The following is a 24,752-nucleotide window of genomic DNA, read 5'->3' as shown; positions in this document are numbered from 1 at the left end:
ATGGGGTCGGAGGATGTCCAGGGGAGTAAGCAGAGGGATGCCAAACACATCTACCTACAACGAAGTGTAGGGCCGATCCTCCTGCAAATATCTTTAAACATCAACCTTCCATCCTGTCTTACCAAAGAGAAATATCTATCTACCTAGTCAGATCAGCTTTGTGTTTGTTTTTCTAAGGCAACGGTATCCCACTCCAGTACTCTTGCCTGGAAAATCCCACGGATAGAGGAGCCTGGTAGGCTGCAGTCCATGGGGTCGCTGGGAGTCGGACACGACTGAGTGACTTCACTTTCACTTTTCACTTTCATGCATTGGAGAAGGAAATGGCAACCCACTCCAGTGTTCTTGCCTGGAGAATCCCAGGGACGGGGGAGCCTGGTGGGCTGCAGTCTATGGAGTCACACAGAGTTGGACACGACTGAAGCGACTTAGCAGCAGCAGCAGCAGCAGCAGCAGCAGTGAAGTCTCCATTTTATCTGCCAGGTAAAGACAACATCCTGGGACTTCCCTGGTGGTCCAGTGGCTAAGACTCCCCTCTCCCAGCATAGGGAGCCTGGGTCCAATTCCTGGTCAGGGAACTAGAACCCACGTGCCACAACTAAGAATTTGCATGTTGCAGCTAAAAGATCCCACATGCTGCAAAGAAGATCGAAGATCCTTCAAGCCACAACTAAAACCTGGTGGAGCCAAATAAATAAATAATTTTTTTTTAAAAAACCTAAAAAATACAATATTCTCACAAATCAGAGAATTAAGGAATAAAACAGAGCTTAAGGAATTCTCTCTCAAACCTTAAACATTTAAACTTACCTAAACCCTGATCCCAGGAACACAAATCTGAATGCCAGGTAATATGAATCCTAATTTATCCAGAATGTTGGAAGAATGGATGATTCTAGTCACCTCACATTCTGTCTAATTGCAATTTACCATAGAGAGTATTTACAGATGAACAAATGTTTAACCACTGAATTCCAAGCACATCATTGTCATGCTCTGAGTGACAAAGCATTTTAAGGCAGAATTATGGGGAACAGTGGCCAATGGGTTACAATGAAAAAAACATATGTTCTCTGCTAACAAGGAATATGTAGTCTAGTTATGGGTGAGGTGCATGTATTTAAACAGATACATGGTACATAGAGTGACCTGTTTGGATGGTAGGCGCCCTGGTAGGCTCCAGGAAGAAAGGGAAGCCCTGGAGGTGGTTACATTGTTGCTGGTTCAGGGGGCAGTTCTGGGACATGTGATGCGATGGATCACCATTAGACAGTGATGCTCTTTATTCAATCATGGAGATGCCGAGGATGTCTGTGCTGAGCCAAGCAGTCAACCAAACAAAATGTACTAAAAGCCTAGCTCTATTGTAGGGTCTGTCTAGACCAGAGTTTCTCAGTCCCAGCATGACTGACATTTTGGGGATGGATAGTACTTTGGCCACCTCATGCGAAGAGTTGACTCATTGGAAAAGACTCTAATGTTGGGAGGGATTGGGGGCAGAAGGAGAAGGGGACGACAGAGGATGAGATGATTGGATGGCATCACTGACTTGATGGACGTGAGTCTGAGTGAATTCCGGGAGTGGGTGATGGACAGGGAGGCCTGGCGTGCTGCGATTCATGGGGTTGCAAAGAGTCAGACATGACTGAGTGACTGAACTGAACTGAACTGAACTGAAGTCTTTGTTGGAGGCTGTTCTGTGCATTGTAGGATGTTTTGCAACATGTCTGGCCTCCTCCATGCGATGCCAGTACAACCTCTCCTCTAGTCAACAGACACGAATGTCTCCTGACATTGTCTAATGTCCCCCAGGGGGACAAATGGGCACCAACTGAGAACCCTTGTTCTTAATTGATCCTATGCAAAACGTATATATCTGTTTCTCAAAACTACCATTTGTGACTAGATCAATGGTTGTTATACTGCCATTAAGTTCTCCTATCGTGTATGCCTCTTTTCTTCAAATTTACTTTTCCACTGAGCAGAGGAAATACAGAGCAGAAGATCCCTGCCCATTTGAAAGAACTGATGTGCGAAATAAACCTTCCACTGTGCAAATAGAATGTTGGTTTTATTTTATGAATATAAATATATGGATATAATCATAATGGTGGATTATATTAGATACTGACTTGAACACTTGACTGCTACAATTGGAGGGTTTCCTAGTCTAGTTTTATGTCTACCCACGTCATGTACTTCAATAAATATTTGAGTACTAAATTTATACAGAAAACCTCTACTAGCTTCTGGGGATATAAACATAAATAAGACACAGCACCTCTATCCTTTCCTCCCCAGAAGATAGTTCCAAGGAGAAGAAGCAGATAAACAAACAGCTGCTGCTGCTGCTGCTAAGTCACTTCAGTCGTGTCCGACTCTGTGCAACCCCAGAGACGGCAGCCAACCAGGCTCCCCCATCCCTGGGATTCTCCAGGCAAGAACACTGGAGTGGGTTGCCATTTCCTTCTCCAATGCATGAAAGTGAAAAGTGAAAATGAAGTCGCTTAGTTGTACCCAAATCTTATCGACCCCATGGACTACAGTCTACCAGGCTCCTCCATCCATGGGATTTTCCAGGCAAGAGTACTGGAGTGGGGTGCCATTGCCTTCTCCGAAACAAACAGCTACTTAAAAAAATAAAAACTGTAACAAATAGAGAACTGTGAGCTAGATATTCAAACAGAATAGAGGCGCTTTGATGAGTTTATTATTACTAATTATTATAGAATTCTTAATTAGCAATGAAGCTCCTAAGAGTTCACTAAATCAAGGAATCCAGAGATTTTAGAGGTGGAAGGATGTTTGCAGCTGGTCTAGTTGAATTAGATAAGAGACCTGCAGACTGCAGTGGGTGACAGGAGAACACATAGAAGGGAGGGTTTATAATTATGCTGATTTCAATGCCCACTTGTGTGTTTTCTAACCATGTGACCTTGGGCACTTCTCTGAAAGTGGGCATAGTGATGCCTCCTTATATGGGTCTTGTGAGGGTTGGTGTGACAATACATATAAAGCAATAGCACAGATAGCAGAAGAAGGAAGGAAGCAGGAAGCGTTGTCCCTCAGTCGTGTCTGACTCTTTGCGACCCTGTGGACTGTAGCTCACCAGGCTCCTCTGTCCACGGGATTCTCCAGACAAGAATACTGGAGTGGGTAGCCATGCCCTCCTCCAGGGGATCTTCCTGACCCAGGGATTGAACCCAGGTCTCCTGCATTGCAGGTCGATCCTTTACCATCTGAGCCACCAGGGAGCCAGGTTTCAAATGGAGTGTGCTACTGACTTCCTACAGAAACCTTAATCCCAAAGCCTTGCTCAGAGGCAAGAGAAGCTGACAGCTGCCTGGAGCTGGCAGAAAGGACTTAGTCATTCTAGGTCCAGTGACTAGAATCAGGGAATCACACTGAGTACTAAGACTAAGTGTGGCCTATGGCAACTGTTGCGGAAAAAATAAGTATCTCAAAGCTGGAAAGAGCAAAAACTATTTAAAAGGGCCTTATTTCTTAAAAATCTCATTATAAAGCAGGGCTTCTTAAACGTTAATGTGCACGTGAATCACACGATGCCTCGTCATGATACAGGTTGTCTCAGTCTGTTCCAGCCGCTATAACAAATATGCCATAAACTTCATGACTTATAAATACCGGACACTTATTCTGACAGTTCTGGAGACTGGGGAATGCAAGATCAAGGTGCCAGCAGATGTGGTCTGGTGAGGACCTACTTCCTCATTGACAGCCATCTTCTAACTGTCATCACTAACTTGGCATAAGTGGCAAAGGAACTGGTTTGGGCAACTTTTCTAAGGGCACTAACTCCGTTCATGAGCCTTCATGACCTAATCACCTTCTAAAGGCTCCATCTTCTAACAGTATCACATTCAGTTCAGTTCAGTTCAGTTGCTCAGTCGTGTCTGACTCTTTGCGACCCCATGAACTGCAGCACGCCAGGCCTCCCTGTTCATCACCAACTCCTGGAGTTCACCCAAACCCATGTCCATTGAGTTGGTGATGCCACCCAACCATCTCATCCTCTGTCATCCCCTTCTCTTCCCGCCCTCAATCTTTCCCAGCATCAGGGTCTTTTCAAATGAGTCAGCTCTTCACATCAGGTAGCCAAAGTATTGGAGTTTCAGCTTCAGCATCAGTCCCTCCAATGAACACCCAAGACCGATCTCCTTTAGGATGGACTGGTTGGATCTCCTTGCAGTCCAAAGGACTTTCAAGAGTCTTATCCAATACCACAGTTCAAAAGCATCAATTCTTTGGCACTCAGCTTTCTTTATAGTCCAACTCTCACATTCATGCATGACTACTGGAAAAACCATAGCCTTGACTAGATGGACCTTTGTTGGCAAAGTAATGTCTCTGCTTTTCAATATGCTATCTAGGTTGGTCATAACTTTCCTTCCAAGGAGGAAGCGTCTTTTAATTTCATGGCTGCAATCACCATCTGCAGTGATTTTGGAGCCCCCCAAAATAAAATCAGCCACTGTTTCCACTGTTTCCCCATCTATTTCCCATGAAGTGATGGGACTGGATGCCATGATCTTAGTTTTCTGAATGTTGAGCTTTAAACCAACTTGTTCTCCCTCCTCTTTCACTTTCATTAAGAGGCTCTTTAGTTCCTCTTCGCTTTCTGCCATAAGGGTGGTGTCATCTGCATATCTGAGGTTATTGATATTTTTCCCAGCAATCTTGATTCCAGCCTGTGCTTCATCCAGCCCAGTGTTTCTCATGATGTACTCCGCATAGAAGTTAAATAAGCAGGGTGACAATATACAGCCTTGATGTGCTCCTTTTCCTATTTGGAACCAGTCTGTGGTTCCATGGCCAATTCTAACTGTTGCTTCCTGACCTGCATACAGGTCTCTCAAGAGGCAGGTCAGGTGGTCTGGTATTCCCATCTCTTTCAGAATTTTCCACAGTTTGTTGTGATCCACACAGTCAAAGGCTTTGGAATAGTCAATAAAGCAGAAATAGATGTTTTTCTGAAACTCTCTTGCTTTTTCAATGATCCAGCAGATGTTAGCAATTTGATCTCTGGTTCCTCTGCCTTTTCTAAAACCAGCTTGAACATAAGGAAGTTCATGGTTCACAAATTGCTGAAGCCTGGCTTGGAGAATTTTGAGCATTACTGTACTAGCGTGGGAGGTGAGTGCAATTGTGCAGAAGTTTCAACATTCTTTGGCATTGCCTTTCTTTGGGATTGGAATGAAAACCGACCTTTTCCAGTCCTGCGGCCACTGCTGAGTTTTCCAAATTTGCTGCCTATTGAGTGCAGCACTTTCACAGCATCATCTTTCAGGATTTGAAATAGCTCAACTGGAATTCCATCACCTCCACTAACTTTGTTCATAGTGATGCTTCCTAAGGCCTACTTGACTTCACATTCCAGGATGTCTGGCTCTAGGTGAGTGATCACACCATCATGATTATCTGGGTCATGAAGATCTTTTTTGTACAGTTCTTCTGTGTATTCTTGCCACCTCTTCTTAATATCTTCTGCTTCTGTTAGATCCATACCATTTCTGTCCTTTATTGAGCCCATCTTTGAATTAAATGTTCCCTTAGTGTCTCTAATTTTCTTGTAGAGATCTCTAGTCTTTCCCATTCTATTGTTTTCCTCTATTTCTTTGCATTGATCACTAAGGAAGGCTTTCTTATCTCTCCTTGCTATTCTTTGGAACTCTGCATTCAAACGAGTATATCTTTCCTTTTCTCCTTTTCTTTGGGCTTCTCTTCTTTTCACAGCTACTTGTAAGACCTCCTCAGGCAGCCATTTTGCTTTTCTGCATTTCTTTTTCTTGGGGATGGTCTTGATTCCTGTTTCCTGTACAATGTCACGAACCTCCATCCATAGTTCATCAGGCACTCTGTGTTCAACATCATCACATTAGGCATGAGGTTTTCAACATATGGATTCTGAGGGGGACACAAACATTCAATCGATAGCATGTGAAGTGAAGTGAAGTCGCTCAGTCATATCTGACTCTTTGCGACCTCATGGACTGTAGCCTAACAGGCTCCTCCGTCCATGGGATTTTCCAGGCAAGAAGACAGAAGTGGGTTGCCATTCCTTCTCCAGGAGATCTTCCTGACACAGGGATTGAACCCAGGTCTCCCAAATTATAGGCAGACACTTTACTGTCTGAGCCACCAGGGAAGTCTATAGCATAAGTTCTGATTTTAAAGATGGCAGTAGAACCCAAGGCTCTGCATTCCTTTCAAGCTCCCCAGTGCCAATCCACCCCTGTTAGTCCAAATATCACTTTTTGAGCACTCAGGGGATAGAGCAATTTCTAAGCAACCTGAACCACCCTCATCTGATATTTGACCAACAAGCCACAACTGATAAAGCGCAATGATGTACAATCCTGTAAAACTAAGGATAATTTGCAGACATTAATAAGGTTTGTAACCATATTTTCATAACCTGGTAGGACTATTATAGAGGAGCTACAGTTATATTACCTTGTAGAATGTTAATCAGGTTTGTATCTAATCTAGCATTTTTTTTCTTTTGCTAAACACACACACACACACACACACACACACACACACACAATTTATCCTGAAAGAACTTGGGGAAACTCTTTGTCTTCCCAATCAGTTCCTCCACTAATCAGTTAAGTAAAACATGCTACAAGTATCTTAAAAAATTTACCAGTCCTCTCTTCTCTCAGGAAAGAGGAAAAAACAAAACAAGCAAAACTAATTCATTTGTCTCAGCACTACTGCGGGACACAGCTAAAAGTTATAACAGTATGCCTTGCTGAATAGTGGGGCCATGCTGAATGCTAAGTTGCTTTAGTAGTGTCCAACTCTTTGCAACCCTATGGACTGTAGCCCACCAGGCTCCTCTACCCATGGGATTCTCCAGGCAAGAATACTGAAGTGGGATGCCATTTCTACTAGGCAGCATCTTAAAACTCTGGATGGAAACATTTATCTATTCACACCTTCAGATCTGATGAGGCCCAGCAGAGGGCTGTAGGAATTTACTGAAAGCTTTCCTTTTAACATCCTCTATTTAAACTAAGGATTTTATCTTCAAAATAGTCTCCTAAACAAAGTCTAGTCATCAAAGTTGCAACAAAGGCTGACATCAGCTCCCACATTTATATCAAGGTTACATTTATCTCTACTGCCAACATCAGCCTTCCTGGGGCTCTTGGAGTCAGTCCCCAGGCTATTGGCCATATGATAAGCTGGGGCATCTCAAGGGCATCTGTCACCACATTAGATAACCAGCCTCTGCAAAAAGAAGGGTCCAGCTAGCTCTTGTCCTAGCCTGACAGAGCCAGGCTGTGATGTCACTCACACCAGAGCCAACCCCCTGGAATGAATGGCTCAGCAGTGTATTTCATATCTAACAATATAGCTTAAACAATGGTTCCTCCTGGAAGAAGTCCAAGCATACAGAAATATGTATTATTTCTTTCTGTAATCTACAACTGTAATAAGTAAAGGGCTTCTCTGGTGGCTCAGATGGTAAAGAATCTGCCAGCAATGCGGGAGGCCCAGGTTCAATCCCTGGTCAGGAAGATCCATGGAGAACGGAATGGCAACCCACTCCAGTATTCTTGCCTAGAGAATTCCACAGACAGAGAAGTCTGGCAGGCTACAATCAACCCACAGTGTCACAGAGAGTCGGATATGACTGGGTGACTAACACAACATGTAATAGGTAAAATGGGAAACTGGGAGAGTTTCAGGAACAAGGAATCTAAAGAGTCAAACTCTGCACCTACCATGCATCTGTAATTGTTTTCCTGGCTTCAGGCATGTGACTAAACAACCTCAACAGCAATGGAGAAAGAGCTCAAGGAGAAGAGAGTTATCAGTGTGCTGCCGGCTTCAGTATCTCAGCAAGGGGACAGATGAAAGACCCTGCATTCCTGGAAGGTTCATGGAAGAGTCCTTCTGATTCTTTTCTGTGTGTTGAGAAAATAGCAATGAAGGTGTCAGATTAGTTCCTACCTACACCATACACACAAAATCCCAGAGACTTAACATAAGTATCAGCTACTAGGAGTGTGTGTGTGTGTGTGTGTGTGTGTGTATGAGAGATATTTTTTAATCAATAGAAATGGATGGAACACCAACTCTCACCAAGAACTGCGCTGGGCACTGCAGACACAGCAATGAACCAGGCAGACATGACTTCCCTTCTAGAGACTGAGCATCCAAGACCTGACATTTCATGAGATTTGCAAGGCAACTCATCTCCTAAGAGATGTGAGAAAATATATTTAAGTGCTGACCACAGCTTCCGTCCACCCACAACTGCCCTGGTATTTCCCTGGGCCCTTCCTTCATGTTCAAACTGAGCCAGGCTCATTGCTTTTGGGGAAGAACATGAAAGTAGAAAGCAGAGAAATAAGAACGTGTCTCCTTGCTTCTGAGTTTCAGAAGCCCTTAGGCTCCAAAGGCACTGATGGTAGATTTGTTGCTGGCCAAAACCTTGGCTCTCTTAGCCCACCGGAGCTGAATAAAAAATACGGAGACCAAGTATGGAGGAAATAGGGAGGTGGCTTTAATTCTCAGCCAGCAGAGAGGGAAAGACAATAGGTTCATGCCTCAAGAACAATGCTCCCTCTCCATGGGAGTCTAGGGGCTTAGTCAGGAGTCAGGGATGAGGAACAAAGGTATTAGGATCTTGATTTCTTCCTCTTGCAGTGTTTCAAAGACAGTCAGAGTCTGGTGTCAGTAACCCAGTAATTGAGTCTGGCAGTTTGGTGGCTCTGATATGTAATTACAAAGGGAAGGATGTTGTAAGGGTAAAAACTAGATGCAGGATGTATTTAGCATAAAGTCAAAGGTAAAATTGGTGAGAAATGTAGCTCCTGCAGAGTTAGGGGGAAGAAAAGCAAACTTAAACTGTAGACATGCAGAGTTAGGACCAGTTAGGATTGTTCAGGCCTGCTCTCTATTCTCTTTTATCTTCTTCACTGGACTTCCCTGGTGGCTCAGACAGTAAAGCATCTGCCTACAATGTGAGAGCCCTGGGCTTGATCCCTAGGTCAGGTAGAAACCCTGAAGAAGGAAATGGCACCCCACTCCAGTACTCTTGCCTGGAAAATCCCATGGACGGAGGAGCCTGGTAGGCTATAGTCCAGGGGGTCACAAAGAGTTGAACACGACTGAGCGACTTCACTTTCTCAGGAAAGGGAAAGAGAAAAACTCATTCCTCCATTCTCTTTTTTACTGCAACAGATTCAGTAAAAAAAAAAAAAAAAAAAAGTGATTTAAGAACAAGGCTTCCCAGGGTAGGCAAAGCATTCACGAAGGGTGAATTGGTGTGTCCCTAAAGCTGTAGTGGTTCTGCTCCTCGATCCTTGGACCTCGCTGGCATAGGAGGATGAGGGGTGGGGACCAGAACCTCCCAGATGGCTTGAAGAACCCAAGAGCAGAAGGGATCAACACTTTATTTCCTAGGAAGACCCCAGGGGGACATTCAGAATTCAAGGAAGCAAGGGCTCTGTGGTGGGTAGAGATAGATGAGCCCGAGTGTCAGGCTCCATTCTAGGTGCTTGACGTTTACAACTCACTTAATCCTCACAACCACCCTTTGAGGAAGTTACTACCGCTGCATCTTACTATTACCAGTAGTTACGTTCCAGAAAGTTTCCTTAAACCCTGAATTGGTGAATAGTAAATTCCTGCCCTAAGGATTAAGTTCCTGTGAGCCTCAAGTCTTCGTTTTCATCAGTGAAACAACACAGAACCTTATTTTACATGTGTTTCTGTTTAAAGATATCTCATTGAATAGCCTGTGGCCAACGGCACTGTAACTCACACCGGAACAACATTTAGGACACATATTTTCTCCAGAAGTCACATCACAACATTCTTGCACTTATGAACCCAAGCAGTGCCTTCAGCACCACATTTGGAGCCACTTTAGATACTGAAATAACCAAGAAAAAAAAAAAAAAAACAGAAAAGAAAAAAAAAATGGCACTAAATATATCACAAAAAGGACATCTGTTTACAGTGTAAGAATCAAAACAAGAAGGCAGAGTGTCACCTTGCTCAACCACAGTTGGAAGCAAGCACACTGGGTGAGTCACATTGGTTTTTTTCCTCCTCCACTCTGTAGATGCTTGCAAATGTTGGAGAATGAGCTGCAAGTATTGATTTTGGTGGTACCAGTAAGTTTTAGTAAGCAGATGACTTCACAATATAGAATCCCTGAATAATAAGGCTCAACTGAATTTCCACCTCTCTTTTAGAGACAAGGAAACCAGAGCATGGAGAGTTTGCAGCTCACATCTGTAGGCCTTGGAAGAGCAGGATGCCATGTGGGTGGTGGGGAGCTGAGAATCCTGGGGGTTCTGAAGGGGTCCTGTGGACAAGGATGAGCGAGAATGTGACTGTGACCAGTTCAGCCTCACAACTGGGAAACGCAGGACCAAGGACGGCCTAGTAAATGCCAGTGAGAACACATGATACTGAAACCCAGATCCTTGCTACCTGAAACTTTTGCCCTCTAAGCTCCAAGTTTTTAGATGCAAGACTCAGGGAAAGGTGTAGGAGAGTATTCCAAAGGGACTGACACTAAGTTTTCACCATCCTGGGCCAATGGGGCTCAACACAGACACAATTAAACTACATTTGGGTTGGGGTGGTGGTTTAGTCGCTAAGTTGTGCCTGACTCTTTGGAAGCCCATGAACTGATGCCTGCCAGGCTCCTCTGTCCATGGGATTCTCCAGGCAAGAATACTGGAGTGGGTTGCCATTTCCTTCTCCAGGTGATCTTCCCAACCCAGGGATCAAACCCCGGTCTCCTGCATTGCAGGCAGATTCTTTACCAACTGAGCTATGAGGGAAGCCCTTGGGTTGGGGATTCACTTCCATTTCAGACATAAAGATTGATTCAATATCTTCCACTAGCTGTATTCCCAGGTGGCGCTAGTGGTAAAGAACATGCCTGCCAAAACCGGAGACGTAAGAGACCCAGGTTCGATCTGTGGGTTGGGAAGATGCCCTGGAGAAGTGCATGGCAACCCTCTCCAGTATTCTTGCCTGGAAAACCCTATGGACAGAGGAGCCTGGTGCGCTATGGTCCATAGGGCCGAAAAGAGTTGGACGTGACTGAAGCGACTTAGTACATACATCCAGCTGTGTGACCTTGAGTTAGTCACTTACCTCTCAGCAACACAGCTTCCTCACAGGTAAAAGGAGGATGTTAAAATAGAATATTTGTCTCATCAATATTTCTTCAGCATATTTCCAGGACTATTCTAAGCACTAGTGATTTTGGAACAAACAGGAAATATTCCTGTCTTCAGATAGCTTATATGTTGGCTCTAGAGGCAGATAATAAACAACAAACAAATGAATAAATAATATATTATCAAGTAATCATGAATCGCTGAGGAGGGGCTATGTGACCAGAGATTGTAACAAAGAGAGGAAGCAAACCAAGCCAGCCAGTTGGTATCTGGGGAAAGAGATTTCTGGTAGACAATTCCCTCATGGCTCAGATGGTGAAGAATTAACCTGCAATGCAGGAGACCCAGGTTCCATCCCTGGGTTATGAAGATCCCCTGGAGAAGGGAATGGCAGCCCACTCCAGTATTCTTGCCTGGAGAATTCCATTGACAGAGGAACCTGGCGGGCTACAGTCCATGAGGTTGCAAAGAGTCAGACACAGATGAATGATTAAGCACATACACAGTATTGAGTAAATGAAAAAATATCCTCAGGGGCTCCTATCTCTAACCTGCCTTTGAGATTCCTCGAGAGGTAGGTGCTGAATTGGGATAAGAAATGGCAGTTTGTAGACCTTATCTGTTTCGCCCAAAGTTATCCATGTCATCCTCAAAGCTGAAATTCCTGTACCCTGGTTTCTGCTCTGGCCACATCCTTTCCTGCCTGAGTGAGGAGACATGAAAGTTCACTAGGGGCAGAAACTTCAAAGGAAACTCAGCTAATGAAAGAAATCCACTCATGCAGCAATGAAGCCTGAAGGAGGAGTTAAAATCGACTCTACCATGAAACACAGCCTTTTTCCACTTGTATACATTTGGTCAAAGGGACTCATATCTAAACTTCATTTTTAGAACTCTTTTTTTAGCTCTTAATTATTTCTATTCTGAGTATTTGTTTCAAAAGCATTTTTTATGCAAACTTTGAAGTATTAAAGAAACCAAACAGTCAAAAGAAGCTAAGCCTAACACGTTACCCATTCTTCTTCCAGAGATGCACTTGGGGCAAGTTCCTTACCAAGTCATTACAAACAAACGCAAGTTTTGCAAGCCTGGTGGGAATGGAGAACATATAGTAAATATATACATTTGGTGCTGAATCCTATTAAAGGGTTCCTTTCTCAGGAACCATTGCTTGAGACCATTTGCCAGAATGGTGGCAGTGGTTGGTGATTCAGTTGCTAAGCTGCATCCACTTCTTGCAACCCCATGGACTGTAGCCTGCCAGGCTCTTTTGTCCATGGGATTCTCCAGGCAAGAACACTAGAGTTGGTTGCCATTGCCCTCTCCAGGGAATCTTCCCAACCCAGGGATCAAACCCAGGTCTCCGGCATTGCAGGTAGATTCTTTATCGACTGAGCTATGAGGGAAGCCCCAATATATTGCCAGGATATTAGTAACTAACATGGTGGATAGATTCACAACCCTGAGAAGAAGTTCAGAAACACTAGGGACTGGGCAGGAGGAGGAGCCAGGATTTGAACTGGCACAAACTTTACTGACCATCAGCCCTCATCCCAGCCTCCTTGGGTGGAATGGAGACTGCTGTTCAGGACAGCAAGGCCTCGGGTTAATTTACTAATAGCAACAGATCCTCAGTTACAAGCATTTTGACTCGAGGGAGGAATTTCCTTTCTTTCCGGTGAGTGAGGGTTCCACAGCCCCAGAGGTAAAGGCATGAGGTGAAAGGATGAGGCTGTGCTGTGCTTAGTCACTCAGTTGTGTCTGACTCTTTGCGACCCCAGGTGCTGGAGCCAGCCAGGCTCCTCTGTCCATGGGGATTCTCTAGGCAAGAATACTAGAGTGGGTTGCCATGCTCTCTGCCAGGGGATCTTCCCAACACAGGGATCGAACCCAAGTATTCCCCATTGCAGGCGCATTCTTTACTGTCTAAGCTACCAGGGAAGCCCAAGAATACTGGAGTGGGTAGCCTATGCCTTCTCCAGGGGATCTTCCTGATCCAGGAAGTGAATCAGGGTCTCTTGCATTGCAGGCAGATTCTTTACCAACTGAGCTACCAGGGAATCCAGAAGGGATGAGATGGATCCACTAAACCCAGCATGGCTATCACATACACCAGGGGTGGAGGGCAGGTAGAGTTATCTTTAAACATAAGACAGAAAAAGTTAGAGGACTAAAATTCCCAAAAGCCAGTAGGGTCTTTTCTTTAAAAAAAAAAAAAATTCAGAAACATGCTAGAGAACATTTTGGCAGTGAACCCTTTGGCACTTATTTGAAAAACATTTGGAATTGCTGGGCCTAGATTTAAATATAACACTTTCCCCTTTGGGCCTCCTCCCTCCCCTGGAGTGTGCAATATGCATCTGCACGATCAGTTCAGTTCAGTTCAGTTGCTCAGTCATGTCCGACCGAGGCAAAGGTAAAGACTCTCAGACTACAAGTTAGAGAACCTCTAGCCCAGAAGATTTCCAAGTACTCTGAACCCAGAGGGTTCTTTCAGTTCAGTTCAGTTCAGTTCAGTTGCTCAGTCAGGTCCGACTCTTTGCGACCCCATGAATTGCAGCACACCAGGCCTCCCTGTCCATCACCAACTCCTGGAGTTCACCCAAACTCATGTCCATTGAGTCGGTGATGCCATCCAGCCATCTCGTCCTCTGTCGCCCCCTTCTCCTCCTGCCCCCAATCCCTCCCAGCATCAGAGTCTTTTCCAATGAGTCAACTCTTTGCATGAGGTGGCCAAAGTACTGGAGTTTCAGCTTTAGCATCATTTCTTCCAAAGAAGTCCCAGGGCTGATCTCCTTTAGGATGGACTGGTTGGATCTCCTTGCAGTCCAAGGGACTCTCAAGAGTCTTCTCCAATACCACAGTTCAAAAGCATCAATTCTTCAGCGCTCAGCTTTCTTCACAGTCCAACTCTCACATCCATACATGACCACAGGAAATACCATGGCTTTGACTAGACGGACCTTTGTTGGCAAAGTAATGTCTCTGCTTTTGAATATGCTATCTAGGTTGGTCATAACTTTCCTTCCAAGGAGTAAACGTCTTTTAATTTCATGGCTGCATTCACCATCTGCAGTGATTTTGGAGCCCAGAAAAATAAAGTCTGACACTGTTTCCACTGTTTTCCCGTCTATTTCCCATTAATATATTAATCAGACCACAGTCATAGAAGTCACAGGAATACTTCCTTGACAGCAGCAACTTTGTCCTGGCACCAGCAAGGGAACTCCTTAGCAGATAACAGTCCTTTCTCAATCCTTTAAGCGGTCACAATGACCCACTACTCGCCTTGTATGTGCAGACCCGGACTACATAAACTGTCAGTACGTCATTAGATGTACAACACTTTGTCTCATATTTCACTGTGCTTTGACCTCTGATGGGAGGAATAGTTCTGAGAGCTCTCTGAGAGACTGTTTCCCAATTTATAATCTTTAGGTTGACTTGAATAAAATTCTCTATTTCTTTCTTAAATTGACTATTGATTAATTCATTAATTTTTTTGTCAACAGGAGCCACTGCGGGTCATTGAACATGAAAGTGTCCCAGTCAAAGCTGTCTTTTAGGAATGTGGCTCTAGAAGCTGTGTGTTAGCACAATTGGAATAGGAAAAAATTAGAGACTGGAAAATCAGTTAAAGGGTAAGTACGAAAGCTCAGACAAGATACAGTGAAAGCCTGAAATGAGGTCACATGAAAATTACACATGAATTATAGGCTTGCTGAAACCACAATACACTAATATCAAAAGAAAACCTCAAGACATTTTATCAAACTCAACAGAAATACTACCACGTATTAACCCTGGAAAAGTTCCCAAAGTACAGAGCTCAGTCTTTTAATATCAGAGGCAGCAAAGCAAAGGTTGTTAGGCCAAGACTAACGCTGATATAAGCTGGGAAGGAGTGACCACATTTCCCAAAGTACTTAGAGCAACAAAACTCTCAACGTGTCAGGTTCAAAAGCCAAAAAGCCTCCCGCAATATCATAATTAATTTCAGCAGATTATTACATAGCAGTAGGAATTGTGGGATTTAAGTTAGGAGAATGAAGTTTGAATCTCTATTCTGGGACCTTCCAGCTGGTAGACAAAGTGTTCAGGGGTCCCAGACAGATGGGCTGGACTCCTGCTCCTCCAGGCCGCTCTCTGCCGGGCAGCCCCATTCTTCCCAGTGTTCACCATTCAAATATCTGCACAAACAACAAATTGTTGACCGAACGGCTTCTGTGGGCAGGCCTGCTTTTGGCTGTGCAGATATAATCTGAACAAAATTCAAGATTCTGTTTCTCATGGGACATATCTGACCATGGGAGGAGACAAAACATAAAATAAAAATACCTTGGCTGGGCCTTGGAGAAAATGAAATAAAGTCCTTACATCTAGACCTAACAATGCTCCCAGGACAGGATCATGCTGTTGTCCTGTGGATGACACCCCAATTCTAGAACAGTCCCAACTGGAAGGACAGCAAGGAGATCAAACCAGTCAGTCCTAAAGGAAATCAGTCCTGAATGTTCACTGCAAGGACTGATGCCAATACTTTGGCCATCTGATGTGAAGAGCAGTCTCATTGGAAAAGACCCTGATGCTGGGAAAGACTGAGGGCAGGAGGAGAAGGGGATGACAGAGGATGAGACGGCTGGATGGCATCACCGACGCGATGGACATGAGTTTCAGCAAGCTCCAAGAAATAGTGAAGGACAGGGAAGCCTGACATGCTGTAGCCCAAGGGGTTGAAAAGAGTGGGACATGACTGAGTGACTGAACAACAAATGGAGCTCTAGAAATGCATGTTGAACATTAGTAGCATTGCTCTACATGAAGGGCCCAACAGCCACAAAAGAAGGCCAGCAATGGCCCCAAGAAGTGTCCTCTTGGCATGGCATTTTCCAAAACAGGAGGTTGAGGATTTGCCAACTGTTTATATAACTAGGACATCTCTAGGACTTTCCTGGTGGCCCAATGGCTAAGACTTTGAGCTCCCAATGCAGGAGGCCTGGAGTTCGATCCAGTCAGGAAACTAGATCCCACATGGGGCAACTAAAGGCCCTGATTGTTGCAACTAAGACCCAGTGCAGCCAAATAAGTAAATAAATTTAAAAAAAGGAAGAAGTCCCTAAGACTTGGGGCTTTGTATTTGCTTGGTTTGTTCCTATTTCTGTTTTTAAATGTGGTTCATGTGATTCCTGGGACACTTGCCACAGAATCATCTGGGAAAGTCATTAAAAAAGCAAATTTCTGGGCCCCACCCCGAACCTGCTGAATTAAAATAACAGGAAGAGGGGCCCAAGAAGCTGCAAGCTTCTAAATAATGTTGATGATACACATTACTGACTAAAGAACAAAACAAAATATGAAGTCTACAAGGCTTCTTTTCATTTCATTGTAAATGTCTCCACACATGGCTCTTCAGAGAGCTCTCCTACAAACTTCCTTTGCAGAAACTCCAAAGCCTGGTCACAAGAGGAATGCCCTGGAAGACAGAGCCCGCGTGATGGGAGCGATGCATCAACAGATCCATTCATTCAAAAAATCTGAGTGCTGAGACACTGGATGGCTTCAGTGGAAGGGCTTCCCTGCCCGGAGACCTGAAGGATAGACTTTCTGGATATTCCCTACCTGTGAAGAGGGCATGGAAGTGGAGGCCCCTCTCCTTATCTCGATGAGTGCAGACATCAAACAAGTAGGCTTTGATGGGCCCATCAATGAAGTCAGCAGCAAAATCAAAGAGAACCACACCTATCATGGTGATACTTATGGCCCAAATCGGCTTCCTCCTTGGGTCAGCAATCAAAGCTAAAAGAGAAACAACCGTTGGTCTCCTAAATCCCGGTTTAGAACAATCCACATTTTTATTTCCACACAAACTTCCTGTCATCATATTACCTCCCTACTCTTTCGTTGTGTTTGCTCTTCCAAATAAAATACAGCTTCATTATTTTTTCAAGTTTTGAAAGTCATGCAGTGAATGTCCAGAAAAGACAGCTCTCTGGAGACAGAACATAGATTGAGCAGTTACCTAGGACTGTGGGGGAGAAGGAAATTGGGAGTGTCTGCTAATGGCTACCAGGTTTCTGTAGAGGGGAGATGAAACTGTTGTGTAATTAGATAGCGGTGGTGGTTATACAACTTTGAGAATATACTGAAAAGCACTGAGCTGTTCACTTTTAGATGGTGACTTTTATGGTATGTGCATCATCTCTTTTAAATAAACCGGTTTAAAAAATTATATGTACTGACTGTAAACCACTCCAACCATATAGGAAAGCTGGGGAAAATACTTCAAGATCCCAGGCCCAAGAGATGGTCATCCTTCAGACATCCCTTTATGCACAAAAATAGAGAGAGGTGTGCATCTGTGCCCTCATGCAGTGCTTCTCAGACTTTAGCTCCTTAACCATTACCGGGATGACTTGTTAAAACCGATTGTTGGGCCTCACCTACCATGAGTCTCCTATGATTCCTCAATAGGCGGAAGGTAGGGCCTGGGAATTTTCATCTCTATCAGCCTCCAGTGAGGCTGATGCCACAGGCTGGAGGGCTTGGCTTGGAGGAGCACTGAGTAATGGGAGCAGGTTGTAAGTGAGCATCTTTAACCAACTCTCTTCGTACCTTTGCCTTTCGGTGGATGAAGAGCAATGTCACAATTTTAACACCTAAATGATATTCATCCTATGACCATACCACTGTTCATTCACCCCCTCATAACTATTTCTCATGCTTTCAGTTTATTTTTTAAACTTAAGAAAACGTGTAATATATGCACCTGATTTTAAAAATTCACTACAAAAATAAGTGAACGACAAGCTTAACTTCCCCCTCTCACCCCCAGGCCTTTAGCACCCTTCCTTAGAGGCAAAATTTCTTTTCAGGTATTTTTTTTTATATAAATTCTTCCAGAAATATACATTTATAGATTCATGCCCACTTTTAAATACATAGAGATGATAACTGATTATCATGGCTCATTATCATCCATTCTGCTACCCTGAGAGTTAATGGTCAGAAAATGTGTGCTATTTTTAAGTTTAACAATTCTTTCTTTCAATGTGATATATACTACCACCAATTACTGATTAATCAGCAGCTGTTTAATGGCTAGAAAAAGTGCTCACCATCAGGTCTATGTCCATGATTTGCAATGAAAAAATGTCCCCTTGAGCTGCCAGGCTGATGCCCTGTACCTGTTACAAGACTCCATATAAAGCTGTGAACATCATTAACTCTTCTTTGGACACACATTTATTGGAAAAATTTATGGAGCCATTAGGCAGCTGGTTAATTTGAGAAAGTCCTAAATAAGGTATGGTGGGCACACACACAAAACCCCATAATTGATAAACGTAACAATACATAATATAATAAAATAGGTAAAAATATAATCCCATTTTTAAGTTCTCACAACAATTAAAAAATAATGTATCCTGACGTTTCTAAAAGTAAAGGTGCCTAACTACAGAATCTGGGTCACTCAAAGGTGGAAAGTCGATGTAACTTAGGGAATCAGTTTTAACCATTTTTTGACTGTCACAGAAAGAACTTTGCATTCTCCTTGTCCTGAGTTGCATAACAGGACCTTCTCCCACCCAGCCTACCTAGCCTACCAGGTGCAGTCCACTGACCTGATATGATCGCATCCCCGTTGAGGTACATGGCCATGCCCAGGAGCATCATGAGGCCCAGCGTGAGGATGTAGGGTCTCCGTCGGCCCCACCGGGCCCGGCAGTGGTCGCTGGCCGATCCCACCACGGGCTGCAGCAGGAACCCCAAGATGGGACTCAGGAGCCACACCATGCTGTACAGGCTCTTGGGCAGGCCCACGCTGAGCAGCACTGGAGTCACGTAGGCCGCCTCCACCGCATAGCAGAACTCCCGGCCGAACATGGCCATGCTGTGCATAACCAGGCTCCCCGTGGGTCTTTTGGGCAGCTCCGCAGAGCCGAAGAGGCCCTCCTCATCAAGGGATTTATAGGTGCGTAGGGGAGACTGCCCGCTCTTGTCGCCCATGGCCACTGGGCGGGGAACCTGCCTGCAAGCCCACCACCTTCTCCGTGGCCCTGGGGTTCGCGCTCCCAGGTGGATTTGACATGGAGCCTGGCTGCACGGCCCGCAGAGACGGCCAGGCTGGGGGCGGGGCTCAAATTCTTTCATGCCTCTAAGATCACAAGTTATGATGAGAAGGAAGGGGGAGGGGCCAGGAAAGCATGATGGAGATTAGCCAGCTGGGAGCCCTCTGGCTCCTTTGAACGTGTTTCTAAAGGAATCTTCCTTTGTACTGTTCTCTCTCTGATTCTGCCTCTCTCTCTCTCACACACACACACATTTACACACAATCACACATAGCTTTGGGACAATAAAGCCCTATAATGTAGATGTTAAGTATGAAGGGGGTCAATGTTTTTTCTAAACTTTTTCTGGATATAATATTCTGTCCTTCCTTGAACACAAGTTTTCTACATACACACACATCGAGTCAATTAACTAGACTTAAAATAGTGAGAGGCTGCCCCTTCTAAATTACTAACTCTCCCACAGCACTGCAATATTTTTCTTCCATACTTGACATAGTTCTGTTTATTCTCCTGCTTTTTTCGTTTAATTCATTTTTTTATTGAAGGATAATTGCTTTACAGAATTTTGTTGTTTTCTGTCAAACCTCAGCATGAATCAGCCATGCTGCTGCTGCTGCTGCTAAGTTGCTTCAGTCGTGTCCAACTCTGTGCGACCCCGTAGACGGCAGCCCACCAGGCTCCCCTGTCCCTGGGATTCTCCAGGCAAGAACACTGGAGTGGGTTGCCATTTCCTTCTCCAATGGATGAAAGTGAAAAATGAAAGTGAAGTTGCTCAGTCGTGTCCGACTCTTAGGGACTCCACGGACTGCAGCCTACCAGGCTCCTGTGTCCATGGGATTTTCCAGGCGAGAATACTGGAGTGTGTTGCCATTGCCTTCTCCGTGAATCAGCCATAAGTATACATATATCCCCTCCGTTTTGAACCTCCCTCCCACCTTCCTCCCTATCCCACCCCTCTAGGTTGATACAGAGCACCTGTTTGAGTTTCCTGAGCCATACAGCAAATTCCTGTTGGCTATCTGTTTTACATACGATAATGTAAGTTTTCATGTTACTCTTTCCATACATCTCACCCTCTCCTCCCCTCTCCCCATGTCCATAAGTGTATTCTCTATGTCTGTTTCTCCTTTCAGTTCAGTTCAGTTCAGTTCAGTCGCTCAGTCGTGTCTGACTCTTTGAGACCCCATGAACCGCAGCACGCCAAGCCTCCCTGTTCATCACCAACTCCTGGAGTTCACCCAAACCCATGTCCATCGAGTCGGTGATGCCATCCAACCATCTTATCCTCTGCTGTCCCCTTCTCCTCCTCCCTCAACCTTTCCCAGCATCAGGGTCTTTTCAAATGAGTCAGCTCTTCTCATCAGGTGGCTAAAGTATTGGAGTTTCAGCTTCAACATCAGTCCTTCCAATGAACAGCCAGGACTGATCTCCTTTAGGATGGACTGGTTGGATGTCCTTGCAGTCCAAGGGACTCTCAAGAGTCTTCTCCAACACCGCAGTTCAAAAGCATCAATTCTTTGGTGCTCAGCTTTCTTTATAGTCCAACTCTCACATCCATACATGACCACTGGAAAAACCATAGCCTTGACTAGATGGCCCTTTGTTGGCAAGGTAATGTCTCTGCTTTTTAATATGCTGTCTAGGTTGGTCATCAGAGAAGGCAATGACACCCCACTCCAGTACTCTTGCCTGGAAAATCCCATGGAGAGAGGAGCCTGGTAGGCTGCAGTCCATGGGGTCGCTAAGAGCCGGGAACGACTGAGCGACTTCACTTTCACTTTTCACTTTCATGCATTGGAGAAGGAAATGGCAACCCACTCCAGTGTTCTTGCCTGGAGAATCCCAGGGTTGGGGGAGCCTGGTGGGCTGCCGTCTCTGGGGTTGCACAGAATCAGACACGACTGAGGCAACTTAGCAGTAGCAGCAGCAGCAGGTTGGTCATAACTTTCCTTCCAAGGAGAAAATGTCTTTTAATTTCACAGCTGCAATCACCATCTGCAGTGATTTTGGGGCCCAGAAAAATAAACTCAGCCACTGTTTCCCCATCTATTTGCCATGTTGCTGCCCTGTAAATCAATTCTTCAGAACCATGTTTCTAGATTCTGTATATGTGCATTAGAATATGATATTTATCTTTCTCTTTCTGACTCACTTCACTCTGTATAATAGGTTCTAGGTTCATCCACCTCATCAGAACTGACTCAAATGCATTCTTTTTTATGGCTGAGTAATATTCCATTATGTATATGTACCACAACTTCTTTATCCATTCATCTGTCATTTCCTTCTGTTTTAGTCTTTGATTCTCTAATGAGCAGTGATCAGGTCTGTTCTGCTCATATGGCATCTAGCATGATACCTGGCACCTAGTAGGTCCTCAGTAAATGTTTGCTAAAGGAATTATAAAGTATATATGCTACACTTTGCAGTGCTGGTCAACTGCCTGTTTGCTCAGATCCATTCCCTCCTCCTCATCTTATGCTCCATACCTAAGGGACTACGTTTCCCAGGTTCCCTTGCTCTCTAGCTTCCAGGTAGATTTGTCTAGTGGGAGGAACTGGTGGGAAGACAGGAGGCAGGTGAAAGGAAGATATCAGGATACTTCCTCCCCCTCTTTCTGTATCCTGAGACATCTCTGGCAGTGGCTGCATTTCCACTGTGGGTCCAGCTGCCAACCTTAGCTTCTGGGTCCCCATAACACTACCTTTCCCATCGATCCTGCACCTATGGGAGTGTTCCTAGATTCCTATGGTTGCTTGTATCTGCGTTGCCTCCCTTGGCTTCTCATCTCTTTTATCACTAATGTAATAATTGGTGATATTAATTTCCTCTGTTTTGAAGACTTCTAGTGGGTTGTATTTTCCTTGTTGGACATTGAATTCAAATGAAAGTCTTCGTGGCAAGGGAAACATGATCTCATAGGAAAGACAGTAAAAATGGTCTAAGAACAAGACTTGGAGTCAAAATATTAAAGTTTAAATGCTGGTTCTGCCTGTTTCTTCCTGTATTTCCCTGAGTAGATCACTTAAACTGGTATTTCTCAAACTGTGTGCCAAGGTAACCCAGGGAGCCACAATGAACTCAAAGGGGTATCTCAGGAGATTTAAAATTTTTAAGGCAGTAAACACAGTGAAACTCAACATCTTTCAGATAACACCTGAAGGAAGAGTGAAACAGTTCATACTCGCAACATAAGACTGCACTACAATCCTTTCACTGACTTTAGATTATTGTAAAGCTGGGTTTTCCACAGACATAAGAAGCATTACAAATATCAATGTGGAACAGAAAACGAAGATATTGACATCCAATCTGATTCCAAGACATGAGAAGCTGCACAGTGTACAACAGGCACTTATGACCCATTAGTGATTAAAAATGACATAAGGAGGAAAATCAAGATGATAGGGTAGGAAGATGTTGAGCTTAACTCCCTCCACAAACACAACAGAAATGCAATCTACTAAAGCTGAGTCAAGAAGAAACAGGTAATGTGAACAGACTGATCACTAGAAGTGAAATAGAACCTATACTTTAAAAAACAAAAAACAAAACACGTCTTGCAAACAAAAGCCCAGGACTGGACAGCTTCACTGGGAAATTTTACCAAACATACAAATAAGAACTTACACCTATCCTTCTCAAACTACTCCCAAATATTAAAAAGGAGGAAACATTCCTAAAGTCATTCTATGAAGCCACCATCACCCTGATACCAAAATCAGACAAAAAATATTACCAATAAAGAAAATTACAGGACAATATCTTTAATGAAAAGCAAAAATCATCAACAAAATATTGGCAAACTGCACCCAAAAATACATAAAAAGGATCATATACTATGATCAAGTGGTATTTATTCCAGGGTCACAAGGATGGTTAAACAAGCACAAATCAATGCGAAGCATTACGTTAACATAAAAGAAAAGACAAAAACCACATGATCATTTCAATAGACAGAAAAAGCATTTGAAAAATTCAACATCCATTCATGACAAAACCTCTCATCAAAATGAGTATAGAGGGAACATATCTCAACATAATAAAAGCACTTACCACAAACCCACAGCCAACATAACACTCAACAGTGAAAAACTAAAAGCTTTCCTGCTAAATTCATAAATAAAACAAGGATGCCCACTCTTACCACTTCCATTCAACACAGCATTGGAAGTCCTAGCCATAACAATCAAACAAGAAAATGAAATCAAAGGTATTAAATTTGGAAGGGAAGAGTAAAATTGTCATTATTTGGATATGACATGATACTCTGTACAGAGAACCCTAAAGACTTTACACAAAAACTATTAGAACCAACAAATGAATTCAGCAAGGTAGCAGGATACATGATTAATACACAGAACTCTGTTGCATTTCTTTATACCAACAATGAACTATCAGAAAGTGAAAGTTAGAAAACAATCTTGTTTAAAATTGCATTTAAAAATACCTGGAAATAAACTTAACCAAGGAGGTGAAAGACCTATATGCTGTTAACTATAAAACATTGATAAAGGAAACTGAAGATGATTCAAAGAAATGGAAAAGACCATGCTCTTTGACTGGAGGAACTAATATTGTTAAAATGGCCATACTACCCAAAGCAATCTACACATTTAGTGTGATCCCTATCAAAATACCCAAGACATTTTTCATAGAACTAGAAAAATGTAACTCTAAAGTTTTTATGGAACCACAGAAGACCCAGAATTGCTAAAGCAATCCTGAGGAGAAAGAACAAAGCTGAAGGCATAACCCTTCCAGGCTTCAGACAATACCACAAAGCTATAGTAATCAAAATATCATGCTATTGGCACAAAAATGGACATGTAGATGGAACAGAACACAGAGCCCAGAAAAAACCCACACACCTATAGTCTATTAGACAAAGGAGGCAAAAATACACAATAGAGAAAAGACAGTCTCTTCAACAAGTGGTGTTAGTAAAGCTGGATAGCTATGTGGGTAAATCAATGAAACTAGAAAACTCCTTCACACCATATACAAAAGTAAACTCGAAATGGTTTAAAGACCTAAATATAAGATATGACACCATAAAACTCCTAGAAGAGAACATAGATAAAACATTCTCAGACATAAATCATTTCTTTCTTAGATATTTTCTTAGATTAGTCTCCCAAGACAATAGAAATAAAAGCAGAAATAAACAAATGGGACCTAATCAAACCTATAAGCTTGTGCACAGCAAAGGAAACCATTAACAAAATGAAAAGCCAACCTATGGTATGAGAGAGAATATTTGCAAATGATGCAGCCAACAAGGGCCTAGTTTCCAAAATATACAAGCAACTCATATAGCTCAACATCTCAAAACAAACAACTCACATAAAAAAATGGGCAGAGGACCTAACAGACATCTATCCAAAGACATACAGATAGCAAACAGGTATATGAAAAGATGCTGAATATCACTAATTATTAGTGAGATGGAAATTAAAACCACAAGGAGATATCACTTTACACTGGTCAGAATGGCCAG

General features: G+C 43.5%; 1 protein-coding gene across 2 annotated transcripts in view; it reads right to left on the bottom strand.

The window, feature by feature from the left end:
- The window catches only part of SLC45A2 (solute carrier family 45 member 2), a 38,673-nt gene extending 18,857 nt beyond the window's left edge, over positions 1-19,816 (bottom strand). Inside the window, exons 1-2 of one of the 2 annotated variants that reach the window (XM_027520328.1) lie at positions 18,803-19,816; positions 16,800-16,976 (exon numbers count right to left, since the gene is read on the bottom strand). In XM_027520328.1, coding sequence (XP_027376129.1) covers positions 16,800-16,976; positions 18,803-19,331 — 706 coding nt within the window. In that variant the 5' untranslated portion in view covers positions 19,332-19,816. The remainder of the gene's footprint in view (positions 1-16,799; positions 16,977-18,802) is intronic. The other variant, XM_027520327.1, reaches the window with a different exon arrangement.
- Between the last annotated feature and the right edge of the window lie 4,936 nt (positions 19,817-24,752).

The sequence above is a fragment of the Bos indicus x Bos taurus genome, chromosome 20 (assembly GCF_003369695.1).
Source record: "Bos indicus x Bos taurus breed Angus x Brahman F1 hybrid chromosome 20, Bos_hybrid_MaternalHap_v2.0, whole genome shotgun sequence".
In the NCBI taxonomy this organism is placed as follows: Eukaryota; Metazoa; Chordata; class Mammalia; order Artiodactyla; family Bovidae; genus Bos; species Bos indicus x Bos taurus.
Note: the sequence above shows the minus strand (reverse complement) of the source record. Positions and strands in the feature narration are given on the sequence as shown.